The following is a 25,972-nucleotide window of genomic DNA, read 5'->3' as shown; positions in this document are numbered from 1 at the left end:
GCGTTTGATTCATCAGCAGGTGCAGGAGGCATTACCAGTGAGATACACCGGTCCGGGGCACGCGCTGGAGCCAGGCGACTGGGTGCTGCTAATATTTTTTGAAAGAAAGTCATTGTTAGCACGCAGGTGGCGCGGGCCCTATCAAGTACTCTTGGCAACGCAAACGGCAATACGGGTGGATGGAAGGAAGACGTGGATCCATGCCACCCATGCCAAGAAGATTCCAACTGCACTGAAAGACTTGCCTGACACTGATGACCAGAAAGAGACAACGGTCCCAGAAACAGAAAAAACTGTTGCCAGTAAGCAGCCACCAAATCTGCCAAAACGAGAAGGAAACGCGAAACAAAGCCTGAGACGATTGCCAAGGAGGGGGAAGGGCAAAGAGTGCCCCAACGTGGCCCAGCAGAATCGACATCACTGCTGACCGACACGAAATCTGCCTTGCAAATACCAGCAGAAACAAATCGTGTACCCCTTTGGCACCCACCAGCACTTAACAACACACCAAAGAACGGATCTGCATCATTGGCGTGGCGCACACCAGCACCTGCAGTAGCGCCACTTGGTGACTTTGAGCCTGAATCTGGAAGTGCATCGGCACTGTTCACGGATCACACGATACCAGTAGTGAGGCGATAAAACTTGCGGCCTCGAAAAACAAAGTGATCTGCAGTTCTTTTTTGATGTTTATGGTAACCTCTGGTTCAGCTCATGGACGGAGAAGGAACTAGAGGTGTAGAGGAGATGAGTGTGAGAATTGTGCATGTCGGACAATTCAAGACTCGCGGCTCCTCGGTGTGATCATAAAAGTACATGTGTCAGGAACCGGAGTGGACAAGCTGGGCGCACATGGTACTAAGGCAATAAGACAATTGATCAAAGGTCCTCTGAGCAGTATGAGAAAGGACAAGTGATCTTGCCTAAAAACAAATAAACAAATCCAGGCTAATAAGGACAGGCAGAACTGAACTGTGACAATTTCGTTGAACTTATTGACACCAGTGCAAGCGTGACAAAGCGAGAAATCCACGACGAACTGTTATAAGGAAGGACGACGAGAAACATGCTGGGACCGGTTCCAGCCTCCTCCTGCACCACCACTGCTGAAAATGAGTCAATTATAAAGACTGTAAACTTAAGAAAAACGCATGGTATAACGAATTGTATGCTGGCACTGACAATAATAATGTGCTTTATGAGCGTGGTAGCACCAATATCAACAGCCCTAATATTATGGTATGTGGAAGCGATACACCCATTAGCAATGTTTTTACCGATAATTAATATATCCACTACTGAAAGCCCGGTTCAGGTGATTACCTATACCCTGCCCCCAGCGGAAGAAAGACACAGGGAAGGTTTTGGGAATAATACATTGCTATTGATCATGAACATGACACATGCAATTCTGAAGAAAACAAATTGCTGGGTATGTGCCCATTTACCACAGCATGCTGGGAAAGGAATAGGGTGGTATGTGCAGCCATTACCATTAAGTTCTGCATGTAGTTCATCTTTAGGTGCAATGTTTTATGGGAAATGGAATGAGAGTAGTACGGGTCAATTGGACAGAACCAACATAAGTTTGAGGAGATAATAATGAAGCCTGTGGGTTGTTCCATTTTCCATAAAGCACAAGTAATAGCCCCAGAGCCCACGATGAAAAGTACACGAAAGATGACACGACAAAATAGACGTCATAGATTGTCCTCACCAGAAAAGACCTCTGTAATGACGTTTCGTGTAAGAACAGAAGGGGACAAAGACGCAATCCCCACCATCTTACACGGTGAATTATAGCCCAAGATCTGTGCCTTTTTGTCTAAAAAAGAAAGGCTCTTTTTCAGTCGGAACATATACTGGATGCATGAATACAGTGGTATTAAAATGGGAAATAGAACCAGTATATGTAGGTGATCCAGTTTATTTTATATGTGGAGAGAAAGCATATCCTTGGTTGCCCAGAAACTGGGGAGGTACAGGTTACCTAGGTCTACTGTTCCCAGGAGTATTCCTCTTAGAAACAGCAGACATGGCCAGACTATCCAGAACTAGAGTCAAAAGGACTGACAAGGGTGTTTTAATAGCAGCTGATGTAGCAAAATCATCCATTCCATTCTTAGGGCAGATAGTGAACTCCTATAATGTAAGGCAGCTGTCCAGAATCCTAAAAAATACCATAAACAGAACAACAGATATATTATTTAACATGACGTTGGAAGAAAGAGGAATCAGGTTAATGACGCTGCAAAATAGAATGGCTCTCGATGTGATCCTGGTTGATGGTGGGGGAATTTGCAAAATAGTGGGATCAGCGTGTTGCGTTATGTCGATGACTATTCCCCTACGATCTTTGAAGCAATAAAGAAAATGCATGTCCTAAGCTCTGAACTCCCTACTGGAGAAGGGAGCTGGAGAATAGGATCCTGGTTTTGGGGAATACTACGTTCTTGGCGATGGAAGTTGATCTCAATATTAGTAGTGGTGTTTGGAATATTCCTAACGTGCTGTTGCATACATTGCCTAGCAATAGTTTGCGCTGAGGGATGTACGGAAGGATGTATGCATATGATGACGAAGAAAAAACAACCTCATGGTCAAGCTGACCAAGACCCAAATGAGATGAGAACAGTAAAAGAGTTGATGGCAATAGATATTGATGAAGACGATGAGGCTTACGATAGCATGCAAAATTCGTATTTTAATCTCATCATCACTAGAGGAGGTTTCAATTTATAGATGAGACGTTTGGCATACGGCCAAAGGAGGGTTTGTCAGTCTAGAAAAATGTATACCTCTACTGTGTGACCGCAAATGTATTTTGGTGGCCGTGGGCCAACCGTCTCATGCACGATATGACAGAATATAGGTTTTAGAGTTTGCCACTGAACAGCCATTTTGATGTAACAAGAATCGCCATTTTGTTTTCTAACCCTTGCTCATTGCTTTCTGTTCCTATTGCTTCGCAGTATATTTTCCCCTTACACTGATCGACTGTAAAACATTGTTGTCTGTACGTAAAAAGGACAAACCCGCAGGGCCGTGAGGATAACCAGAGTTCGTTGAAACACAAACGTAGGCAGTGCCAGGAAGAATGCCCGGCTCCCTCCCGAATGTAGCCTTGAAGCAGAGCTGCAGTGCATTTAATCATTTCGCAGCTGCCAGCCAGTCTCGTTATATGGTAGAATATGTTAGAATAATACAGCTAAAGGCTTGAATTATGCTTTTCTTACGGCCCCTCTTTGCTGAGCCCGCTAAAGCGTGTCGGCTCCCAGGACAAGAATATCACCTAATAGATAGCAAGGTTTGGAAAGCAACTCTTACCCCCGTATGTAGCTCGCTTCCAAGAACAGAAGCAATGTGTTCTATTCAACAACTGAAAGATGCCTCCGCACTCACAAATTGCAAATTGTTACTAGAATAGATGTTTGAAGGTGTCATAGTTGTCGAAAATGTCCATCATCACACCAAGTTCAAAGAAGCCCAATAAAAGGGGTGTGTGAAACATGTCATAGCTGATTGTTTGATATGCATTTTGTATATATGTAACTGATGTACGTAATTCACTCTCTTGCGTCCCTCGAGGTCTAGAGATACACCTCGCGGGGCGTGAGATCGAGTTGGCCAACTGAGACTTTTGCTTTGCAATAAACCCTAGCTTTGGGAATACAACCTCGTGTCTGGCGTATCTATCGTGTGTGGTGACTCGCCTTGTTTCCATAGACGTTGGGGAACCCTAGGGGCCCCTTTCAGCTGTACCTCCTTGCTGCTGCAGGAACCGAAGTGCCAGGGGGAGGAACACCAGATTACGAGTGCATCACTTATAAATTGGCCAAGAGCTCAAGGAAGATCCTCCGGGCTCAAAGGAAGCAGGACTGACCGAGCCTGAGCCACCTCAACAGAGTACTGGACCCCAGATGCAAGGAAAGCCCATCTTGACAGCCAGAACCGCGGTGGTGCTATTTGCTATAGATGGGAGGAGCTGAAACCGCAAAGTGCCACTGATTTGAAGGTTGCTGTTGTTGACCATCCCATTGCAGTGCAGGAGTCCCCAGAAGTCCTCCCTCTTGTCCCTATGACTGAGGCCCAGGAACAACAGGATCTGCAGAGCTGCACAGGAACAGAAGTCACCTGCCACCCCTTTCTTCTAATCAAAGATACTGAACATTCTTAAGAACTTACCTCATGTTGTGTAGCCTTGCTTGTTCTCAGTTTAGACTCATTTTGGTTGCTCTGTATAGTTGCTTGCATCTTCTACTACTCACAAGCCTAACACCTTTTGGCCCTACATTGATTCTTCTTTTCTACAAAGACTTCTAAATTATTGTGCAAGACTTTTACTTACCTGCAAGAAGTGCTTCATCTCACTAGACTTTTGCCCAATTGACATTGGCCTAGCTTGGGTCCCTGGATGACTCTTCTCTCACCTGACATTGTGTTGCACCTGTCCTTCCAGGAAAGGTTTAACTTATTTTGCATTGGGGGTTCAAAAGTACTTGCCTGCTTCAGAATATTTGTGTGATCTCTTGTTTATTCTAATAACCCTTTTCTTTGACGCTCATCGAAGTAATGCTCTAAATGTGCCAGTGATATATTAATGTCCAGTGTCCTAGCTATTTAAATCACTGAAGGGTGTAGGAAGTGTCTGTGTACCAACCTTTGGTATAAGTCTGTACTACACAGGTTGGTAGTGTGGCTGAGCAGCCAGGCTTATCTCAAGAGGGGTCAATGTGAGCAGTAGAGTGGTTAAACAATATCCACAGTGAGTTATTCAAACAAATGCTTAAACTCAAGGTTTTTTGATAAAACACTTATTTACTGGTCATTTATATAAGCCTTTAGAAGGGAGCAATATTATAGCAACACACAAATACCTTAAAAATACATAGTTTCTAAATCAGCAAGCACCCATTGGGGATGCCACACACACACTTTCTACACCCTCAGGTGACATCAATTGTTAGGACACTGTGGACATTGATATGTTAATCTTAGCATTTAGAATAGCACTGAGATGTGTCAAAGAAAGGGTTACTCAGAACAAACAAGGGATCACAAATATTCTCAAGCAGGCAAATATTTCCAACCCTCCCCAGTGTCAGAGAAGAGTCTTTCAGTTGAAACAGGCCAAAGTTAATAGGCAAAAGTCTATGTAGCTGAAGTACTTCTTGCAGGTAAGTAAGAAAAGTCTTTGCACAATGTTTAAGAAATCTTTAGTGAAGAATCCTTGTAGAGCCATAAGCTGTTAGGCTTGTGAAGAGAAAATCTACAACAAGAGGTACGTTCTCTTAGGCTTTACAGTGCCTTTTAGTTGGAAGAAAAGCAGCAGATGACTTCTATTCCTGGGCAGATCCTGTAGTTCATGGGCCTCAGTCGTGGAGAAAAGAGGGAGGACTTCTGAGGACTCCTGCACTGTAATGGGACGGTTACTGACAGCAACCTGCTATCTTCAAACAAGTGGCAATTTGGTGATTCAGCGCCTCGCGTCTACCGCAAGCAGCACCACCATGGTTCCTGGCTGTTGAGACAGGCTTTCGTTGCATCTGGGATCCAGCAATCTGAGGTGGCTCAGGCCTGGTCAGTCCTCCTTCATGAGGGTCCAGAGGAATGTCCTGGGGCTCTTGGCCAGCTTAAAAGCAACGCACACAATCTGGTGTTCCTCTCCCTGGTATTTTGGTTTCCAGCAGCAACTCTGGATTTTCTACTAGCTCCAAGAAGGATGTCCAGGTGGCTTACTTTGGAGTTGATTGGTCCCACCAAGTCAAAGGGAGAAGTTGTCCTTGCAGGGCTTCTCTGTCGATACGAATTTGGAGTTTCGGATTCCTTCGTCCAGTGGTCAACTCTGCCTTTCAAGCCAAAAAGGATCCTCTTTTATGCGGGTTTCTCCCATTCATTCCAGCCTAGCTGTCAATCACCCAGCAGGGTGGCTGTCCTTGCCGGACAGACAGCCAGCCGGCCAATCAACTAAGAGTGAATTCCTGTCTCCTAGGAGGCTAAGCACAGGGAGTTTCGGGCACCTCCCTCACTTCCTGCCCCCACCCTACACCCTGGATACAGAGGCGGGCTTCACTCATGAATCCCGCAAAAGACAAAACGAACAAAGGACCTGTTCAAGGTAGGTAAGACCCAAGGCAGATTTATTCTTAACAGGCAATGCAGCAGGCATGGGGATGTAAGACTTAGTTGGTTAACTTATGCAATTATTCTCCAAAATAGGTAGGTGAAGCCATCCAAGTAACAGCATTACTTTTGGGAAGAGGAGGATCCTATTCACAGGTAAGTAAAACAAACCTACCTATACTTTTTCAGAATAGCATAACGCATTCAGAGGAAAGTAAGAACTGTAGTAACTGCTCCTATTTCAGAGTGACAATTGCCAACCAACTTTTACAAGTAAGTAACTTTTGAGCACTTGTTTTACTTTTTAAGATGGAATCCTTTGTTATCTAGGCCTTCACTAGTCTATTGCATGAGTTCTCCCAGAGGCAGAAGAGGGACCCTAGTGGTATATGTGCCAGCTATAGGCAGGCTGAGATAGGGTTCAGTTGCAGGAAAAGTCAGAGTTACTGAGTAAGTCTCCTCAAAACAAGAAAGTAATTCACAATAGAGTTGGTTAGGATCCAGGGACTTCTGAGAAGACAGGTAGAGGGATTCCAGCCTTGGGCCTAGATGACCTGGATGAGGGGACTCCAAATCACATGAATCACCCCCAAAGCTTCAAAGGAATCCTTAAGAGTTAAGGTAAGTAATACCCAAGCCAACACAGTACCTCCGCCCAGAAGACGAGTTTGCAGCAGGATGTCTTCAGGATCTGCAGCCAAAAACCCAGTCGATGAATTCCTTGTCATAAAGACTGAAGATCAGACACTGGAAGGGATCAATAGGGAAGGCTCCAGGCAAGAGTTTCTTCAAGGCTGGATGAGGGTCTGTGGTTTTGGTGCCCTTTTCAGGAGCCAGGAGAAAACTGAATAGCGCTGGTTGGATTCTCATTACTAATCTGGTCCAGCACTCTGGAGAGGGACTTCAAGGATTCAAATCAAGTCTCTGGAGGTCAAAGGATGCCACTGAAATAACTGGATTCGGAAGACCATGCACTGCATCGAGGTCCCAGGGTATTGGGGTTATTGCAACCCAGCAAGGTCGCAGTAGGCCGTGGGATGGCTCAGAATGCAGGTCTTCCTGAGTCCAGTGGGTCCCCCCAGACTCTGGGTCGGTGGCCGTCCTTTTTGGGATCCCCAAGTCGCTTGGAAAGGAGGCCAACAGCAGGCTCTAGTTATACAGCAGGATCTCTGGTTGCTGGAAAATCCTTAGCCATCTTTTCTTCATCTTCGGTTTCAGCTCCAGTGGTCGACTTGTCGGCAGCTTCCAGGTTCGGAGTATTTAACGGGAACTACAGCACAACTTCTGCATCCCTCCCTGCATTTTACAGCAAGGGCCGGTCTGGCTGTCCAATCACGACAGCCAGCCCCCCAGAGTTTTTCACCATACCTGAATGGAATAAAGGGATGCAGAATTTTGGACTCCTCAATTGCTTCCTGCCTTTTCAGGCACACTGGAGCCTGGGTGGGGAATACACAGGATTCCCGCCGAAGGCAAAACAGCCACTGAGGTCATTGCCGCCTAGACTGGCAGTGGAAGACCTCAGAAACAGCAAGCCCACAAGAAATGGTGAAAAAAGGAGCCCATCATTTAAAAAAAATTCTCTACATTACCGAGACTGAATTACAAGCCTGCGAGTAATGAAGACTCAAAAGTCATAAAAGTAGTTTCACTGCCACCAGCCATTTAAGGAAACTTGCAATTGTAACATGTTACCAGGTAAGTAAGAAAGGGGATACATTTTATCCCCCAGGACTCCACATAAGGTGGGGATGTGCTGGCTCACTTATACAAAAGGTAAAGGGGATGAAAATCCTGCTTTAATACTTGGGAACAGTAGTTCACCAGAGTATATGAAAGAGAAATTAACAGGCGAGCTCAAAGGGGAAACCCACCCTACGTCCCAAAGTAATAGGAAACTATAACTTCAACCATACACTATAGTCATAAAAAGGTAACCCATAAATAGATTAAAAGACTAGGTGAGAGGGGTAAGACTATTCCCCTTCACCAAGGGACAAGGTAAAATAGTTCTCTAGGCCAAGCAAAAAAGTTCTGGGGTCAGGAAGATTTATCATAAATATGGAAATATTACCGAACAGCAACCTTCTAATCTATTGGCAAAACAAATATTGCAACCAAAATGGAAGCTAACCCCCTTTAAGGTAGAATCAATGACGGGGCTGTCAGGGTTAACTTCAGGAGGGTAGGTCGGGTCAGTTACCGTACATAGTTACACCACTTTTTACAGTATTTTGATTGCTGGTTCTGTGTGAAAATATCCTCTGTGAAAAGGTTGCCACGCAGACGATTATTCATTTCCCGGTACCCCTAAAAGCTAACCCCCCGCAACCCCCTACCCCCACATTCTAGGACTGTTATTTACTATTCTAACTCAATCTCCTAGAATATTTGGGGCAAGTGGTTGATTTTCGTTGGGGTTAGTCGTGACATTTTTCCACGTTATCACTGGATACCTCATTGCTTTTATTTATTGAGTTGTTTTGCTGTTAGTGTAAAATGTAGGTGTTCATTTTGAGACTGTTATTTAGTGATGCAATGCTTTTGTTGAATTTTACTCGCTTATTGTTAAAAAACTAGTAAATTGGGATGTTTTTGTTCTTTGTGAACTTGATTATTTTATTTTTATGTGTGGTAAACTGCACTTAAACCCCCACCCATCTCTGAAGTCTGCCTTACTGCTGAGTCTGGTCCCTTGATAGATGAGACTGTGTCAAATATTGTCAGATAGCACCGCGAGTAGAGTGCTTGCTTTGACATCCGAGCAGAGCCTGCCCACGCAGGGCCAAACTCGGCTTTCATCCTTCCGAGGTCGATAAATGAGCACCACACACCATGGGTAATGAGCAGCGCTCAGATGTAGAGGGTTTGTAGCGCTATATAAAATAAATACAAAAAAAATATCTTCACTAGCTAGGCCTCTGATAACCCTTCCACAGGGTTGGTTCTAAAAGTCAATTTTAACAATAAGCATAGATAAAAACAGCAATGGTGCCCAACAGGGGTACCAAACAATTTAAAATAAATCAAGACTGTATCAATTGTCCGCACAGAATAGTATGCAATTGAGGTTTAGAATGGCTAGCAAAAGATGGTTAAATCCCACAACTGCTTTGAAAATGTAAAACCAAGATTTAAAATGTCTTGGATTATCCAACTATAGTCCATACATGGTGTTGGGATTTTCCTAGACCCTTTTCCTCACCCCTTCAAAGACCCTTATCCGTCCTGTGTTCTGTTATGATCTGAGGCCTGCCTTGATATCTTTACAGTTTTGAGAGTGTTACAGCAAATAGTGGCCACAGGTTTATAGAGGCTTGCTTTTGTTCAATGACTGGTTGTTCTGCTGCCATCATTTAACCACACTGCTGAGATGGGCAACTGATGCTTTTCTTTTTCATAAAGCAGGCATCCCTTTGAAACTGGACTGATATTGACCCAACAGTTAATACCGGCTGGCTTTTTGGGTTGTCACTTTGGACTTCATTGGACTGGTTTAATACAACATTCCGGACCTGTGTGCTTTTTTTTCTTCCATGCAGGATAAATCACTCCAGTGCTCAACATTGTTGCGGATCGCCTGGGCTCGGGTAATACTGGACGAAGCCCATAACATCAAGAACCCCAAGGTGCAGACCTCCATCGCTGTATGTAAGCTAAGAGCAGGAGCCCGATGGGCAGTAACTGGAACCCCAATCCAAAACAACCTGCTGGACATGTACTCCCTGCTGAAGTAAGAATTCTATATTGTGTAACTCAGTCCGTGAGAATCTCAGGCAAGCCATGAGAGTAATAAAACTGTCGATCATTCACTTGTATGTATCACTTGCATGTTAGAGCAAAGTAAGGATCTACCGATCCAGTCCCATACTGGCCAGGACCAAAAATACTGCATTTGCTGAGCTCTCTTGCTTAGGCCCCTGTCCAGGGAGACCAACTGTTAGACTAGGTTTCTCTTTCTTGTGTGAATCCTTCACTCTCTGCGAGTCCCCCTGCACTGTTTTGCTGGACACCTGGATTTTTTGCTAATTCTTTTGGTATAGTGGGAACCATTTTCCCACACTACTTTTCACTCTGGGGCTTGGAATCTTTTTGACCACTTTTTGGTATTCCGATTTGGAGTCATGCTTTCCTCCAACTTTTTGGCATCTGTTTTACTAAAGCGGCACTCCACACCTTCTGTGCACTGTTGCTGGAGGCTCCAAGAGCTTCACCTCCATTGTTTCTTTATTTTCCTGACTAGTTCCTAAAGTTAGCAGGGCAAGGGGATACTTTTTATCTGTTATGTTTTCTTTTTCGAGATTGGCTCACCCCACCTTAGGTGGAGTGTTGTATCCCTTTTCTTGATTCTCCAGTTACAAATTGTTATTGTGAGTTCCTCTGTTCAGGATGATGGCAGTTTATATTTTGCACAACTTTTTGTGAACTTTTTTTCGCAGGCTATTTTCGCAGATGCGTTAGTGGACACAAGGAACACCATTTACCCAAAATGATGGTCTTAATATTTTTAGCCCTGAACATGACGTGCCCTTTCTGGGTCCTTCCTCTACCGATCTGGTTGGGGGAGCATTCTCATGTCCTTTTGTCATAGCTGGGCTTCCCAAGGAAAGCCTGCAAAGGCTCTGAGTGACTGGCAGGACAGAGTGGGGGAGGTGACAAACTCTTTTTTTTTTTTTTGTTTTGCTCCTGCTGCAGTGTTCCTGACTGAACCCAGGTCAGACTGGGATGCCCCCACTGGACAACCACCCCTCCAACTTTGAATAGTGCATGGGACATGATTGGTGGACTCTGGCAGTGTTCCTGGATGAATTCCGAGGTCCTGGAGCTGAAACTCAGTCGACCACTGTAACGGAAGAATCCAAAGACGGACGAAGCAAGACATCTCCAGCAACTTCCCATGAACGCCAGAGCCTGTTTAGAAGGAGGAGGTGGTCAGGGCAGCAGCAGTTACTAAACAGAGACAATCCGAAGACTTCCTCCTCAATGGACTCGTGGGCCTAACCGGTCCCAAGGCCAACTATTTGCGCAATCCCTAGAAGACCTGTGACCTCAACTGCCTTCAAACTCCCAATGCCCGGGGTCCTGTGCTGCTCATTTGTGCATCGTCTCCAGAAACATGGATTCACCTGCAACTTGGAGGTAATCCTCTTAAGCCTGCATCTGCTTGTACTGGTTCCCAAAATTCCCGTCACCAGAGGCGAGAACCCGAGAAGTTGACCGCTTCGATAAGTCGCTCCAATAATCCTGAAAAGGGTGCCAACAAGCCAGAACCACAAAGATCATTTGCCGTGTGGTCTGTCTGCAAGAGAGCAGTTGCCAGATCCACAAAAGTCCACTTCTACTGTCGTCAAGACCGAAACCTGTGGGATATTTTGACCCACTCAGCTGTGCTATGCTACTTCACTTTGCTGCACTGGTGCAGAAACAGCACAAAATGGCCGCGCTGACTCCTGTACGCGCCAAGATCTCGAAACTGTGTGTTTGTAACAACCAGAAAATGGGTGCATCCACTGCCACACACATTTCAGGTGGGGTGGAACAAGTACTCTCTGCAGGAACGTGCCAGTGTGCTTTGCAACATTTTACATAGTAAGGTGAAAGAGGCAGCATCATTGTGCTGAAAACCCAAAATGCATCTTTAAAATGACACTTCAACCTTAAAAGTGCTGCTTGGCGCTAAATTCAACAATTTCTCATGAACTACTGTGATTAAAAAAGCCCTGCAAGGCCCAGGATCATTCATTGTGTCTCAGAGGAACCGGGCCTCATTTGAATGACAACTCCTGTCAAATGTATCCTTGAAAAATCAACCAGGGTCTTTGTTTTCATTTTACATGGGAAAAGCGTCTGTTCTTTGCAACAGGATCGAGAATCAGCTGTCCAGAGAGACTCTAAATAGATCCCTGTAACTGTATCGATGCTGCAAAACAACTCCAGCACTCAAAAGAATTATAGCTGCACAAAGTGTATATTTGCTGGAGATGAAAACCGAATTTAACAAAATAGTAAAATGTGCTTTCCTGACCGAAGGGGTAAAATCACCTATTTAAAAGTACATTGTTGTGTAAAGGCCTGATTACTTAGAAATGTAAAAGGATGTGTTACTGTTAAAAATACACTTCTAAATTGTTTTAATTCTATAGCTTTAAAGTTAAGATTTAAAAGGAGAAAATCAAAGCTAAAACCCAGGCTGAGTTGGCAAACTATATTTGAAAAAAGACTTGCTCTGCCAGTTGCCAGCCCTGAGAAAGGGGGACACTTCAAACTTCTGGAACAGGAAAGGCTAATTGCTAGCTTGGAGGCTTTGAATACCCAGGACAAAGGGACTTCCCGAGTCCTCATCAGACATTCGTCTTTGCTCCAGGCTGAGACAATAGCAGACTGACTCTCCCCTGTCAATTGTGAGGGGCAGTAAACGTCAGTCAAGAGAGAGGCCCCTCCTCCTACTTCAAAGGAATTGACATGTGCTTGCAGTCCGGGGGAAAAGAAAAAAAAAGATTAAGTGACAATGGACTTCCTGTTGGTTTTAAAAAGCCTATTTTGTAACTGAACTTAAGGACATTTAACTTTACAGCAAGGGTGAGGAAAAATATGAAAAGTTTGTAGCTTTACATCTAATTTAATGCTCTCTCTTTGAAAACTTGGTAGAACTCATTACTGCATAAGGAGCAGAAGTTGTAAAGAATGACCGATTGTGGGGAAAGTATTGATATCGCGCACATAACATTTTGTACACGCATCACAGGGGTAAAGGCGCATCTGTGTACAAAGTTGGGAAATTGTAGGCCAAATCGTTCATGGTTAAAATTGCCAAAATGTAGCAGAAAGGCAAAACCAGGTCCCACAGACTTGGTTTGGATTGAAATATGACCCACAAAATATGTAACCTGTGCATGATTTTCTCAGTTTATGACTGTATAAATATGTATTTGTTGCAAAGTTAGATTTTGGTTCTAGTAGCTAGGGGAGGTTTCTAGTCATTGTAAAAATCATCCCGTAAACATGATATCCTTTTCTGTGATCCAATCAGTGAAGAGCAAGGCAGAAACTATGCTCTTGCACAATCCTAGCATTATGGGTGTGGGTAGTACACCTGCCCCTGCCATATACTTTAGTGATGTCATTTGGCATGATAAATAACGGAACCTGACAACACACAGGACATTGATTCCCGACTTTCTTCTTGATTTCCTGCGTGGCATCCTGTTCCCGATTTCGGCATCCTGCTTGATCCTGATTCCAGATTTTCATTGCAAAGCCAAGGCCTATGCATTGCTGAACCCCTGTACAGCTAGGCCTCAGATTCTAAAAATCCCAAAAACCCAAGGGTAGCATCCTGATCAACCTGGCTTGCTATTACTAGATGCATGCCTGCAAACTGGCTATCCCACTGATCTCCAGTAACCAGAAGGGCCAGTGCAGTCCAGTGACCAGAACGGCCCAGATGAACCGGTCCCTCCAGATTTGCCCACCTGTCCTTGGTTAGACCTGATCCATGTGGTGACCAGAACCCTTAACGGTCCACAATCCTAAATTAAAGTGGACTGTAAGTATTAATAGGAATCATAGAAAACCATAGCAAAACCGCACTCGAAATCAGTGAATTTCACCTGTTTCTCTTAAAAACCGTTCGGTTAACACAATTTTGCAAAGTTTTACATGTGTGTGATTGTTCTAAATTATTTTCAACCTTTCATTCAGATTCAAAGTGTTTACCTTTGCTCAGACTATAGCTCATGATTGTTAGTATCTTTCCAATGTTGCTCCCATAGAGATTTGTACTGATTTTAAGGATTTTTGCACACATTCACTGTTTTACCCAGCCATTTCCGAAATGTCATTTTAAAGTGTAAGATTTCAAATCCGTTATCTCTTGTTTTGGGGGAGGGAAGGTTGGATTAGAATTCTGTCTTCCATTCCTTATTCCTGATTACCTGCTGCGTCCTTATATCTATTTAGAATTGTTTTTGTGGGTTGATGAATATTGCAGGGGGAAATCCTAACTGTGTGCTATCTTTCCAAACAAGCCAAAAGTAGTCTTCTATACTGTTTTCTATTTGTGTTGCTAAAGAGTGAATTAAAGTATTTAAGTGCATTACATACCCTCCTATCTGTTGTCATATATATATATATATATCGCACCGTCTGCACGGTGCAGTCTTGAGCCGCACTCCCAGAGTGGTGTACAGAAAATAGAATCGATCCTTAGCGTTCTCCCAAAAAGCTCACTGCAGCCAGATGCAGGTTAAAAAAATCTTCTTTAATAATGCAAAATGTTAAAATCCACGTGGAAACCTCCAGCCCTCGCCCAGCAACACAGAGGAAAACCCCGGCATTTCAGCTGTGCGCTGCATACTAGGCTGAGATCCGGGTATATCGCCTGATTTGAAATACTTAACAAACCTGTTAGGGAGATTTATCAGTTTTGTGCTTAATCCCCCTCTTCCCCCACTCTTAGTGAGACCCCACAACACTTTTGCTGGACTACTGGACCTTTTTCATCTGCTGAATGAGGGGTGCCTACCCCCCACCCCCCATTTCTTTTCTGCTCTAATCATGGGAACTGTTCTATATGTTTTACCTTATTTTATGGATTCTTGCTTCCGTCCATATCTTTTAAAGGCATCTGTTTCACTTTTGCAGCACACAACACCCTATGTGCAGTGTTGCTGAGGGCCCTTTGTGTTCACCTTTTATTTACTTTCTCCTTTAAAAACTACTGTTATCAAGGAAATGGGGTACTTTGTATCCTTTCTAAACGTGTATGTTTGAGAGATCAGCACACCCCACCTTATGTGTTGTGCTGAGGGGATACCTAGTATCCCCCTTCTCACTGCTCCTGTAACATTTTGGTTACAGTAACCCTATAGTTATGGCTGGTTGCAGTGGACCTGTTCTACCACTTTGTGAAATGTTCCACCGCAGGCTGTATCCCCAGCCCTGGCTATGCACAAGAGGGCCACTTATGTTAAACATGGTGACTATGTTTGTTTTTCGACGTTTGTTGTATGGTTGTTCTTAGCTCTTCTGACATCCCGTGTAGCCCGCCAAGCGCCACGGTCTGCAAGGACAGGAAGCCAGGGAAGAGCCATATCTCCCCTATCCTTTTCTGCCGATGTGCCTGAATGGAACAAGTTCCCACTGGGGATCTGGCTGTCCTGATTGGACAGCCACTCGCCCCTTTCTGTAAACGGCAGGGACAGTTTGCAGAAGAATGAATGAACATTCTGATTAAAGGTGAGGTTCCTGAGGCAGGTCAGTCGACCACTGGATCAGAAGATCCAAAGCAGAAAATGACCAGAGACGTTGGCAGACCCTTGCAGTAACCACAAAGAGACCACTGCTGTCCTGACTCCATTTTCTAATTGACAGAGGAGCTCCGAAGAGGACAATTTGGCTGGTTGGACCAGCTAGGCATAAGACGAGAGGCCGAACGAGCCACCCCCAATGTGCTGTGACCTTCCAGGGCTGCAAACCGCTGTTTGGCAGAAACCTGTGCAGTTCCCTTAGGGAACACTTCAAAATATTTAAGACTACAGGTGTTGGCAGTAAACCCACTTGGCAGCAGTCTGTACCACCCAGATTTACCTGGTAGCTGTGGCTGAGCAGTCAGACCTCCCTCAAGAAGAGTTAGACAGTATGCAAAGTATACACGATAGGCACTCAGATACAACAATGCAAGCAAACACTGACCAGAGCTTTGGTATCAAAGTATATAATTATTTATTTAAAAACACACAAACACTCCAGCTGTCATGATCTCTGCTTCCAAAAGATCAGGACTTGCCCGACTCCCTTGGAAGCAGACCCATAACCCCGGTTCCGAGTGCCAGCCAGTCCCAATTGGGACCTTTTGGACCCTGTCCTGGCGCCAGTGGCACCAGGCTCATAAAGATTCCCAGTCCCAGCGCTGGAAGCGCCGGGCTCATAATGCTTGGGTGGTCTTAGCTGCAGCAGACCATGCTGCTTACTTACCTGCCAGTTGAACCCCTGATCCTCTTCTGTTTGGGACTACTTTTCCTGTTGGGTGGGGCAGGAGCCACTCCCTAGGTTCAGAACACTGGAACTCTTCTGGAAAACAGGAACTCTTTTCTTACCTAGGCGTGGCTGTGGAAGGAGACACCTAAGCACTACAGGAGGCTATTTAAACCACACCCGATGGATGAATCTTGCTTTGCGTTATTCTGCATTCTCTGCAGCAGAACGCTCATCGTGTCTTCTGCTTCTGATCCTGGGCCTAAGGGAACAAAGGCTTACCATCCTGGAATCCAGTCTTCAGCAGCACCTGTAAAGACAAAGAAAGAACAGGTTAGCACTACGGTCTTCAGTGGCAGCGCATCTCTTACCTGGTCCATCGGCTGTCACCAACGCCTCGCGCTGCATTCCGGCATCTGAAAGACAAAGGCTTACCTACTCTTCGCATGCTCCGGAGGTCTTCGCACTGCATTCCGGCATCTGAAAGACAAAAGCTTACCAGCTCTTCGCACGCTCCGGAGGCCTTCGGCGCTGCATCCCGCATCTGAAAGACAAAAGAAGGTGGGTTTAAAGACATTGGGCAACTTTATTACTCACGTGCCATTACTCCTTCCCACGCCGAATCCAGTGGGTATTCCAGCACCCTTCAGCTTCTCTAAAGCTCCGAACTTGTACCTGCAAGATAAAAGGGATAGTTAGTGCGCATCGTGAAGCAGGCTACAAACGCTTACTTACGTGCTTCCAGGCGCTTCTATTCCTCACGCGGGTTCGATCCTCAACTCTCATCAGCCCGCCATCCGCCATCGCCGGAACCCTGCAAAACAAGAGATATCATTACAAAAGACTTTTAAGACATTTGAAGTGCCCAGAACTTACCATTCGTGCAGTTAACGACGGACAGCAGTCCTCTGAGGTCAAGAGGCCTGCACCCTTATCCAGTGAAGAAACTGGTTACGGCACCCTGCCCCGAGGCAGATGGAGAGCTCGGCGTTCACTTACCCAAGACATCTTACTCTTCGAGTCAGGCATACAGTGCACAGAGGTCCAGCCCAAAGAGCCAACCGGGTGTTACACATCACCTTTGAAGATACGGCATTCACCCAGTCAAGACCGGCGCCTCTGCGGGAATCAGGTGAGCGTTACAGAACGCAAAGCCTACCGCAAAACTCCCACCCAGGCGCTATGGAAACCTCGGATACCGACCAGCTAGCCCAGTTACTTGGGGAACTAAGAGCAGAAGTGCATGCAGCCCGTCAGGAAACGAATGCTCTAAGAAGGGAACTGATTATTTCCAAGGAGCGAACAGACGATCTCGCTAGACAATTGCTACAGTCACAAGCCGGACAAACTCCGTTACCCGCATCAGGGGCAAATCTTCCTTCAACATCCTCTACGAACCCAGTGCAGATCAACCTACCTGGGAATGTACGTCTGGCTCCAGCCGAACGATTTTCTGGTGACCCAAAGAGGTTTGCAGTATTTATTAATCAGTGCCGGTTGCACTTCTTATGCCGGCCAGCAGCCTTTCCAACTGATCAAGCTAAGGTAGCTTTCGTGCTTTCGTACCTTAGTGGCAATGCGGCAGACTGGTCGATCCCTCTAGTTAATCAAGATGATCCGGTTCTCCATGATTTTCAAGCTTTTCAGCTCAGTATGGAAAAACTGTTTGCAAGACATTCACAGGGGCAGGCCTTGGACAATGAGCTCCTTTCATTGCGACAGGGTAATCAAGACCTTTTGGCTTATATTGTGTCTTTCAACAGACTGATAGTGGAAACTCGATGGCCTGAGGACAAAAGGATTACGCTGTTTTATAGAGGTCTACGTGGAGAGCTCAAAGATGTGTTAGCCCAAGTAGTGAATCCCCCGCAAGACTGTTCGGACTATATTGACTTAGTCGTTCAAATTGACCACAGACTGCAGAACAGGAAGGCCGATCGTTCCAAGTTTGATGCTCGAGTATTTTCCAAACCACCAACTCCTACCAAAGAAGTAGACTCCGGGGAACCCATGCAAATAGGGGGCCTGAAAGGACCACTAACACAAAAGGAGCGGGAAAGGAGAAAACGGCTGCAATTATGCCTCTATTGCGGAAACTCGGGGCACTTTCTTCGAGACTGTCCGGTGAAACCAGCCAAGAAGGCAGTAGGAGCTGCAGTTACCAGGGTCACAAACTCTGAGCAGGGAAACGACCTCGCCCGACAAGAATAGAGGTCCTCTTGCCAAGCGTTAAAACCAGTTCCGTGACCTCGCATTTCGTGATACCTATGGTCCTCATTAGCCCTGAACATCCGGATAGATTACACGCGATTGAAGCTTACGTCGACAGCGGTGCCATCGGCAATTATGTGGATCATGAAATGGTTTTGAGGATGAATCTGACTCTTTGTCCAAAGGCTGTAAAGGACGTCATTACTACGGTGGATGGTACGGAGATAGCCTCCGGACCAGTAACGCATACCACCCAAGAAGTGACGCTAGTAAGTCAAGATGGACACCATGAGAAGATTGTGTTCGATGTGATCAAGGCCCCTCAGTTCCAGATTATTCTAGGAATTCCTTGGTTAGAGAAGCACAATCCTCAGATCGATTGGCGAGCGAGAACGGTTCAGTTTCCAGAATGTGTCTCTACTTGTCACCCTCGACCTGGTGTTGCACTGGCAGCAATTTCCTCGGAGGCTCCCCAGTTACCTCCTGAATACCTAGAATTCCAAGATGTTTTCCGGAAGGATCAGGCTAACTCTCTACCTCCTCATAGGTCTTATGACTGCCAGATAGACCTGATACCTGGATCTACTCCTCCTTGTAGTAGAATTTATGCCCTCACCGAGCCTGAGAATCTTCACCTCCGACAATACCTGGATCAATACCTAGCGAATGGGTTTTTTCGTCCTTCCAAATCCCCTGCTTCCTCAGCTTTGTTCGTTCCAAAAAAAGAAGGGGACCTTAGAACTTGTATAGATTATCGCGCCCTGAACCAGATCACCGTTAAGAATAGATATCCGTTACCTTTGATCCCTGAACTCCTGGACCAAGTCAGAAAAGCATGCATCTATACAAAGCTGGATCTTAGAGGAGCCTACCACTTGGTACGAGTAAAAGAGGGCGATGAATGGAAGACGGCCTTCCGCACCAAGTATGGGCTATTTGAATATCAGGTCATGCCCTTCGGACTTTGCAATGCCCCGGCAGCCTTTCAATATTTTATGAACGATGTCCTCAGAGAGCTCATAGATGTGTGTGTGTTGTTGTTTACATTGACGACATCCTCGTTTATTCTTCATCGGAAACTGAACATCGGAAACACGTGAAAATGGTCCTCGAGAGATTGCGTCAACACAAACTTTTCGCTAAGTTGGAAAAATGTGTTTTCAACGTGACTGAAGTTGAATTCTTGGGATTCATATTATCACCTAGCGGAGTGCGTATGGATTCAAAGAAGGTCGATGCAATTCTCAAATGGCCATCGCCATCCTCCGTAAAAGGTGTTCAAAGCATGTTAGGCTTCGCTAACTTTTACCGCAGGTTTATCCCCGAATTCTCTCGAATAGTCCAGCCCATCACTGCCTTGTTAAAGAAAAACAAACGTTTTGAATGGTCTACCGAGGCGGAACAAGCTTTCCAGAATTTGAAGACTAGATTTATCTCTGCACCGATCTTAAAACATCCTCGCCCAGATCTCCCCTACATCGTTGAAACTGATGCTTCGAGCCTTGCCATGGGGGCAGTTCTATCGCAAAAGGACCCAGTAACCAATCAGTTGCATCCCGTGGCATTTTGGTCCCGCAAATTCTCGCCTCCTTAAATCAATTACACTATTACTGATAAGGAACTTCTAGCTATCAAGTCCGCCTTTAAGGCTTGGCGGCATTATCTTCTGGGGGCCCGACACACCGTTACTGTGATTACAGATCACCGAAACCTGCAGTATTTGAAAACCGCAAAAGCTCAATCCTCTAGGCAACTCCGTTGGGCACTATTCTTTGCCGAGTTTGACTTCATAATTACCTATCGACCTGGTACAAAAAACGGTAAAGCTGATGCCCTTTCTCGGATGGGAGTGGAAGAACATTTGATCAATCCTAAACCTGTACCTATCATTCCCGAACAAAGAATTCTAGGTGTAATCGCCACACAATCCATAGAGGAAGTTAAGGTTAAAGCCAGGCTACTGGTAACTCCAGCAGACATACAGAATTGGCATCTGCAGGGAAAGGACTTTACGGTGAAGGACAACCTATTATATTTCCAAGAACGGTTATACCTGCCCAGCACAGATTTACAGAAAAAGGTAATCTCTTGTTATCACGATTCTTTAATGGAAGGACATCCCGGTATGACCAAGACCTCGGAAAAGATCAAGCGCTACTTCTGGTGGCCGTCTTGGAAAAAAGATATCCGAGACTTTATAATGTCCTGTGGAGTATGCGCCCAAAACAAGAGTCAAAAGGAAAAACCAGCCGGCCTCTTACGCCCTATTGACATCCCGCCTCGCCCTTGGCATACGCTTTCTATGGACTTCATCACCGATCTACCTCCATGCTCCGGATACAATACGATCCTAGTAATCGTAGACCTATTCTCCGAGATGGCGCATTTCATTCCACTCAAAGGCTTACCAACAGCAGCAACTCTGGCCCGAGAATTTCTCAAACATCGTCCGACTGCACGGTTTTCCTTCAGTTCTAATTTCGGATCGAGGTAGTCAATTTATTTCTCATTTTTGGCGAAGTTGCTGTCGGTCGGCTCAAATTGATGTGAGACTTTCGACCAGCCACCACCCTCAAACCGACGGACAAACCGAGAGGACCAATCAAACTCTGGAACAGTATTTGCGCTGCATGCTACAACAAACTGAAAAAACTTGGAAAGATATCCTTTGGATAGCCGAATATGCCTACAATAACTCTGTCCACTCGGGAACTGGGAAGACCCCGTTTTTTTTTTATACGGTAGTCACCCTCGAACCTCGGAGTTGGATCCACTCCAAGATCTTGGAACACCAGCAGTAGACCACCTGCATTCTACAATCACCCAAGCCTTTACGGAAGCCGTTTCTCACCTTCAAAGGGCTAAAGAACAATACAAGAAAGGAGCAGACCAACATCGGAAGGAAGCCCCCCAATATCAAGTAGGAGATCAAGTCTGGTTATCCACCAAATATCTACCTCTAAAAGGACCACGCACATTCAACCCAAGATACCTTGGTCCCTATTCCATCACTACCATAGTAAATCCAGTAGCGGTCAAGTTGGACTTGCCCCCTCACATGAAGATACATCCGGTCTTCCACGTCTCTCTATTAAAACCCGTGCAACCTCAAACCCGACTAACTATATCTCCAAAACCTATTCTAGTTGATGGAGAACTCGAGTTTGAAGTCAAAAGCATCCTGGATTCCAAGATCTCCAAATCTAAACTATTTTACCTGATTGACTGGAAAGGCTACGGTCCCCAAGAAAGATCCTGGGAACCTGCAGAATATGTCCACGCGCCTCGTCTAATCAAAAGATTTCATCGAACATTTCCTAACAAGCCCAAACCCCCGGAGAAGCCCGGTTTGGGAGGGGCCTTGAGGGGGGGTGCTGTCATGATCTCTGCTTCCAAAAGATCAGGACTTGCCCGACTCCCTTGGAAGCAGACCCATAACCCCGGTTCCTGGTGCCAGCCAGTCCCAATTGGGACCTTTTGGACCCTGTCCTGGCGCCAGTGGCACCAGGCTCATAAAGATGCCCAGTCCCAGCGCTGGAAGCGCCGGGCTCATAATGCTTGGGTGGACTTACCTGCAGCAGACCATGCTGCTTACTTACCTGCCAGTTGAACCCCTGAGCCTCTTCTGTTTGGGACTACTTTTCCTGTTGGGTGGGGCAGGAGCCACTCCCTAGGTTCAGAACACTGGAACTCTTCTGGAAAACAGGAACTCTTTTCTTACCTAGGCGTGGCTGTGGAAGGAGACACCTAAGCACTACAGGAGGCTATTTAAACCACACCCGATGGATGAATCTTGCTTTGCGTTATTATGCATTCTCTGCAGCAGAACGCTCATCGTGTCTTCTGCTTCTGATCCTGGGCCTAAGGGAACAAAGGCTTACCATCCTGGAATCCAGTCTTCAGCAGCACCTGTAAAGACAAAGAAAGAACAGGTTAGCACTACGGTCTTCAGTGGCAGCGCATCTCTTACCTGGTCCATCGGCTGTCACCAACGCCTCGCGCTGCATTCCGGCACCTGAAAGACAAAGGCTTACCTACTCTTCGCATGCTCCGGAGGTCTTCGCACTGCATTCCGGCATCTGAAAGACAAAAGCTTACCAGCTCTTCGCACGCTCCGGAGGCCTTCGGCGCTGCATCCCGCATCTGAAAGACACAAGAAGGTGCGTTTAAAGACATTGGGCAACTTTATTACTCACGTGCCATTACTCCTTCCCACGCCGAATCCAGTGGGTATTCCAGCACCCTTCAGCTTCTCTAAAGCTCCGAACTTGTACCTGCAAGATAAAAGGGACAGTTAGTGCGCATCGTGAAGCAGGCTACAAGCGCTTACTTATGTGCTTCCAGGCGCTTCTATTCCTCACGCGGGTTCGATCCTCAACTCTCATCAGCCCGCCATCCGCCATCGCCGGAACCCTGCAAAACAAGAGATATCATTACAAAAGACTTTTAAGACATTTGAAGTGCCCAGAACTTACCATTCGTGCAGTGAACGACGGACAGCAGTCCTCTGAGGTCAAGAGGCCTGCACCCTTATCCAGTGAAGAAACTGGTTACGGCACCCTGCCCCGAGGCAGATGGAGAGCTCGGCGTTCACTTACCTAAGACATCTTACTCTTCGAGTCAGACATACAGTGCACAGAGGTCCAGCCCAAAGAGCCAACCGGGTGTTACACATCACCTTTGAAGATACGGCATTCACCCAGTCAAGACCGGCGCTTCTGCGGGAATCAGGTGAGCGTTACACCAGCACTCTCATTGTAAAATATTCTAAACACAGTTACTATTGTAATATATACACCCCTTTTTCCTAATCAGATAAGTCACTGTAAAACACCACTTATTTTCATACAGAGGTGAGCGCTTAACTAGATGGCACTCCAATAAGTTTGTGAGAAAGGGAGGGAAAAAGACAGAATATGGAAAGATGCACCACTCTAAGATTCAGGAACACTGTTAGCAAGGCAGAAGAGCAAAAGTCACTGGTGAGCCAAAGTCCAAACGCTGGGCCCACTCTTAGAGAGAGCAGAGCACAAATGCGCCCAAGATCACACAGTTACACTAGGCTTAGAAAGTCTTGCAGAGGGTTCAAAAAGAGTTTTGAGAGGCTTAGGAAAGTTTAGCCAGGGCGTCCCAGGCTAACCCAGGTTCGAAAGCCGTGGGCTAAATCTACCCCGTACAGTCGGTAGCAAGGGAAGCCAGGCGGGACACGGTACCTTAAGTGGGAAGGATCCTCCAGCGGTGGCAGTTGTTCCTGGTAGTGGGTGCAAGTTGCGTCGTCGTCCAGGGGAAGAGAAGATCTCGACTTGGAGGAAAGATGAAGGTCGTTGCACTACCAGGGAAGAAACCAGCAGCAAAGTTTTCCGGTTAAAGGTGGTACCTTTGTTTCGCTGTCGTGGTAAAACGTGGTATCCCGGTTGCCGGGGTGCTTAGCACAGGCAAGGCGGCCACGAGGTAGGTCGGGAAGGCGAAAAGACGGTGAAAGTGGTTATCCCCACCAGTCAAAGGAAGAAGACTCTCCGGCGGGAGATCTCCTCTGTCATTGGGAAAAGTGGTGAGGCGGTCCAGCAGGGCTCCACCGGTGGTGGTGTCGTGGCAGGTCGGCTCAGCTTCTCCCTCGTCGGATTCTTAGGTCCTGTGGCGACTTCTGAAGTTCCAGTCCCAAAAGCCCTGCTTTTATGCAGAAAACCCCCATTCACTCAGCCTAGCTGTCACTCAAACATGCTAAGTGGTGAGCCGGCTGGCTCACCACTTGGGCCAATCAGGACGGAGTGCGACGTGAGTTGCCTAGGCAACTCCGTCCAGGGTGCCTAAATTCCCCTCCACCCCTCCTAAGTACCCCAGACAGAGTGGCACCACTTTGGAGGGCTTCTGTGGAGAAGCCCGCCAAAAAGTGGAACAAAGGGCTCGACTTGGGTTGGAATCACAGAAGAGAACACAAACGCCATTTTAGAATCAAGTTTTGGCAAAAAATACCAACCGGAGAATTAATATTAATTAAATAAACTGGCAGTATGTTCGAGGCTACCGTAAATAATTAAATAAAGATAGTAGCCTAAAACAATGGGAAATCCCATAGGAAAACATTTGCGGATGAATATAAAAAGTAGTATCCACTGCCACCAGCCGAAATTCGATCAGGGGGGACGGAGACGTGCCCCCTCGACTAACAGACCCTGGGGCAATCGAATTGCCCCAGCCAGTACGTCCACAATATGATAGTTTTTACTGGTTCTGTTCAGAATTTAAGACTAGTAAAGTCAATGGTGACTTTACATGCCCTGGGAGACTGTAGTCATTCCCAGGGTATGGCGTCTATACTGGGGGGTCACTATGACACCCCTTTGTCACTGCACTGAGGGTGCTGTGTAACACACATCACAAAACACATGAAGCCCTATGGAGTGAAAGACCCCATAGCCCATTAAACACATCTAGATTCAAAGAAACACACTCAAATCATGTCCAAGAGTGAGGGTAAAAGAGTCTCACTCTTGGCAGGAGAAAAAAATAAACTTCAAACATCCAGCAAAGCTGCTGTGGGACTCACTAGGTTAGGAAATTCAGCCTAAACAGAGAATTCTCCCTAACAACCACCAATACCAGGGGACCTGCGACCCAATTGCAGTGAAGTCTTCCCGTGAACTAATCCTCACAGAACTTTGGTGAGCTCCAGTTGGACCTCCTGAGACGAGATCCCCCTCCTCCAGTCCCCTCACCAGAGTGCAGAATCGAGGTGGAATGACCGGGCGGTAACTGCTCACTAAAAAAAACCACACTGACGTGGGAGTCCGAAGAATTCCTTGCTGATGGTCCTTTCTCGCGACTGCTGCTGAGACGTCCCTTGCTGTTGGACTCAAGGTAGTACTTAGCTCAAGCCAATTTGTCACTATTTTGTCACTGGAGTGCTGTATCCAGAGTTTGGGTGTTCACCCATACCCATTGCCCAGGCTTAACAGCTTGTGCACATATAGGGAGTCCTTTCCAAGGTCCCTGTTAACATTTCTATTCCACTAAAGCATCCTACTTTAAAGTAATTCAATTATCCTGTGGAACCTTGCCTTCTCTGCTGCTGCACATGACTTTGCACCCCTCCTCAACTGACTTTGAAGAACTCTTAACTAGTAAGGGAATGGACTGCCAAATTATTACAATCATTGAAAAGAATTACAAAGTAGTTAATTGCTGTTTCTAGTGCTGAATTACCCTTTTTCCTTACAACAGAACATTATCTGAGTGACTTTACAAAGTTAATTGATTTATCGTTGAAGTGTTAATTGCTGGTGCAAGCCACTACTATTGAAGCATTCGCCTGAAATTGTTGCTTATGTTTTCTATTTGTTTGGTCTAAATAGTATTTACTTACCTTTGCCTTGTGTATATATAATACATGTATATTTACTACAAGTGTGAGTTTCTTTGGGTCTATGTATTTACTGAGTTCATTTTACTTACCTACAACCCACCTCCTCATAAGGTAAGCCTGGCTGCTCTGCCATTTTAACAAACCTTTGGGTAGTACAGACCTATACTAAGTTGGGGCCTGAATACCAAGGGATAGTTTTTGTCTCACCTGCTGGTAGACTTTAGGAAAACTCCCCTAACGCCTGTGAGCGGGTCTGCTGTCTCCTCACCGCTGGAACAATCATGCTGCAATTGCATCTGC

The 25,972-nt window shown here is 45.9% G+C and overlaps 1 protein-coding gene across 3 annotated transcripts in view; it reads left to right on the top strand.

Moving 5' to 3' along the window:
- TTF2 (transcription termination factor 2) overlaps window positions 1–25,972 on the top strand; it is a 1,006,608-nt gene that overhangs the window by 521,928 nt on the left and 458,708 nt on the right. For all 3 annotated transcript variants that reach the window (XM_069635774.1, XM_069635772.1, XM_069635773.1), the window contains one exon: window positions 9,666–9,856. In XM_069635774.1, coding sequence (XP_069491875.1) covers window positions 9,666–9,856 — 191 coding nt within the window. The remainder of the gene's footprint in view (window positions 1–9,665; window positions 9,857–25,972) is intronic.

This window comes from Ambystoma mexicanum, chromosome 7p, assembly GCF_040938575.1.
Source record: "Ambystoma mexicanum isolate Mex_15411 chromosome 7p, UKY_AmexF1_1, whole genome shotgun sequence".
NCBI lineage: Eukaryota > Metazoa > Chordata > Amphibia > Caudata > Ambystomatidae > Ambystoma > Ambystoma mexicanum.
The sequence above is the reverse complement of the archived record's forward strand: the minus strand, read 5'-3'. Positions and strand labels throughout refer to the sequence as shown.